The sequence below is a fragment of the Sinocyclocheilus anshuiensis genome, unplaced genomic scaffold (genome assembly GCF_001515605.1).
Source record: "Sinocyclocheilus anshuiensis isolate Anshui unplaced genomic scaffold, SAMN03320099.WGS_v1.1 scaffold1225, whole genome shotgun sequence".
NCBI classification, from domain to species: domain Eukaryota; kingdom Metazoa; phylum Chordata; class Actinopteri; order Cypriniformes; family Cyprinidae; genus Sinocyclocheilus; species Sinocyclocheilus anshuiensis.
In genome coordinates, this window is record NW_015552623.1 from 192,625 (window position 1) to 194,594 (window position 1,970).

Consider the following 1,970-nt stretch of genomic DNA (forward strand, 5'->3'; position numbering starts at 1 on the left):
CAATGTCTAGAAACTTGGTATTACAAGCACTTCCTGTATCTGTTTGCCTCTTTAAGAAGAATCGCTTTATGTATCCCCAAATTGTAAGTCGCTTTGGATAAAAGCGTCTGCAAAATGACTAAATGTAAATGTAAATGTAAGTAAAATCAAACCTTTAAAATTAATTTAAAAATATTTTTAATTACTATTAAAAATGCTGTCTTAATCCAAACAGAATAGAAATATAAAAAAACACACACAAAAAAAGAAATTTACTGCTATATTAAATTATTGTTAAACATATATAATTCATATATAGTGTGTATAGTGATGTGAGAAACTGTAAGATTGTACCATATTTACATCAAGTGAAATAAATGAAGATCATCTCTCTCTCTGTGTGTGTGTGTGTGTGTGTGTGCGCGCGCGTGCGCGTTTTTTTCTGATTTATTAGTGGTCGACCGATATTGTTTTTTTGACAGCAAAAGCATGAAGCGCAGCATAATTTGAAATCACGAGTTTAAAGTTTGTCGATCGCGCGTCTCCAGTGAAGCTGAACTCTCCTCCTGTCAGCATTCAATTCGCACGGACCGAAAGTCACGCAGAGAACACGTGATCATGCAGGATACAAATGCACATTTCACAAGATCTCACAGCTGGATTCGACTAAGTTTGCAAGGTTTTTGAAATTAGATGTTCATTAGTCATTCAAAGATTTGTTTAAATTATATGACCGCTGGACTCGACGGACTGTTCTTGCGGGACAAAGGACGAGCATCAGGGGGAGGGTTGGACACGGACGCTGTGAACTGTAGCTTCAGTTTCATGTGCTGACTCAACTAAAGACAGAGAATAGAATAGAATAGCGGATATTGAGGTGTGTAGATCCAGTAATGTAACTCATTGGTTTTGTTGAAGGAAGTGAAATAAAATACTGAATTGCTCATATCTCACACACACACACACACACACACGTAATGACTTTTTACCTCAAAAAGACCTGCTCGGAGTATCTGGAAAGCCACACTGACGGAAAGTGTACTGCCTTTTCGACAGTAACCCAGGTTACTGAAAGGAGAATGACACACCACTGCATTCACTGCAGGATCCTCTTTCTGTCCACGACCTGAGAAGAAGAGAGGATCAGAAACCACAGGGACATACAGTAGAAAGCAATGTTGTAGTTATAATTAAACACAGACACATCAGGCACATTGAGATGTGCTACTCATGCAAGATATGCAGGTTCTAATCTGACCCTGGTTATGTCCTAATCTTCACCTCACCCTCATTTCCTGTTCTCTCTGCAATTTCCTTATCAATAAAATAGCAAAATATCCTACAAAAAACAACAACAACAACAAATAAGCATAAAAAATAAGCCAAAAGCTACAATAACATTAAATCTTTTATTCATAAAGACATTTAAAAAATCAAATATGAATTAGTTTGAAAGTGTTATTGTCTATCTGTAATATAGTCAATATGCAGTCTGGATTCTTTTACTCATACGTGTTTGATGTGCTAAGCCTGACATTAGCTCATCTGGCATTACATTACAAATACTCACAAACACAGCTGTAGCCTCAAACTCTGTGTTATCTACATCTACAAGCATGAACCACACCCCTTATGAGCAAATAACATTTAGCAACTTTTGCCTTTGCTCTGTACTTTGCTTTTATCAGGCCTGTCTCTGATAGCGTAACACTTTTTTTTCCTCAACTTCACAAACAACACTTTTTAATTGATTGGCAATCTCTCACTGCTTAACAACACTCTCTCACCTTTTCTGCTATATTTCCTCCACTTTGGTCGAACATTCTTCTTGACCCTATTTTTGACCATGATCCAAGAAGTCTTTCTCCTCCCTCTTCAAACCAGTTCCCTTTCAGTCGGTCACTCTCGACGTCACATCGGATGACCAACGAATTGGGATCTCGCTTAGAGAGACCAATCTACTTCGAGTGTAAACTAAACAAGCCAATGCA

At 37.6% G+C, this 1,970-nt stretch overlaps 1 protein-coding gene across 1 annotated transcript in view; it reads right to left on the minus strand.

Moving 5' to 3' along the window:
- Positions 1 to 704: 704 nt before the first annotated feature.
- The window catches only part of LOC107666271 (uncharacterized protein C7orf43 homolog), a 9,021-nt gene continuing 7,755 nt past the window's right edge, over positions 705 to 1,970 (minus strand). Inside the window, exons 6-7 of the mRNA XM_016457498.1 lie at positions 969 to 1,105; positions 705 to 818 (exon numbers count right to left, since the gene is read on the minus strand). Coding sequence (XP_016312984.1) covers positions 705 to 818; positions 969 to 1,105 — 251 coding nt within the window. The remainder of the gene's footprint in view (positions 819 to 968; positions 1,106 to 1,970) is intronic.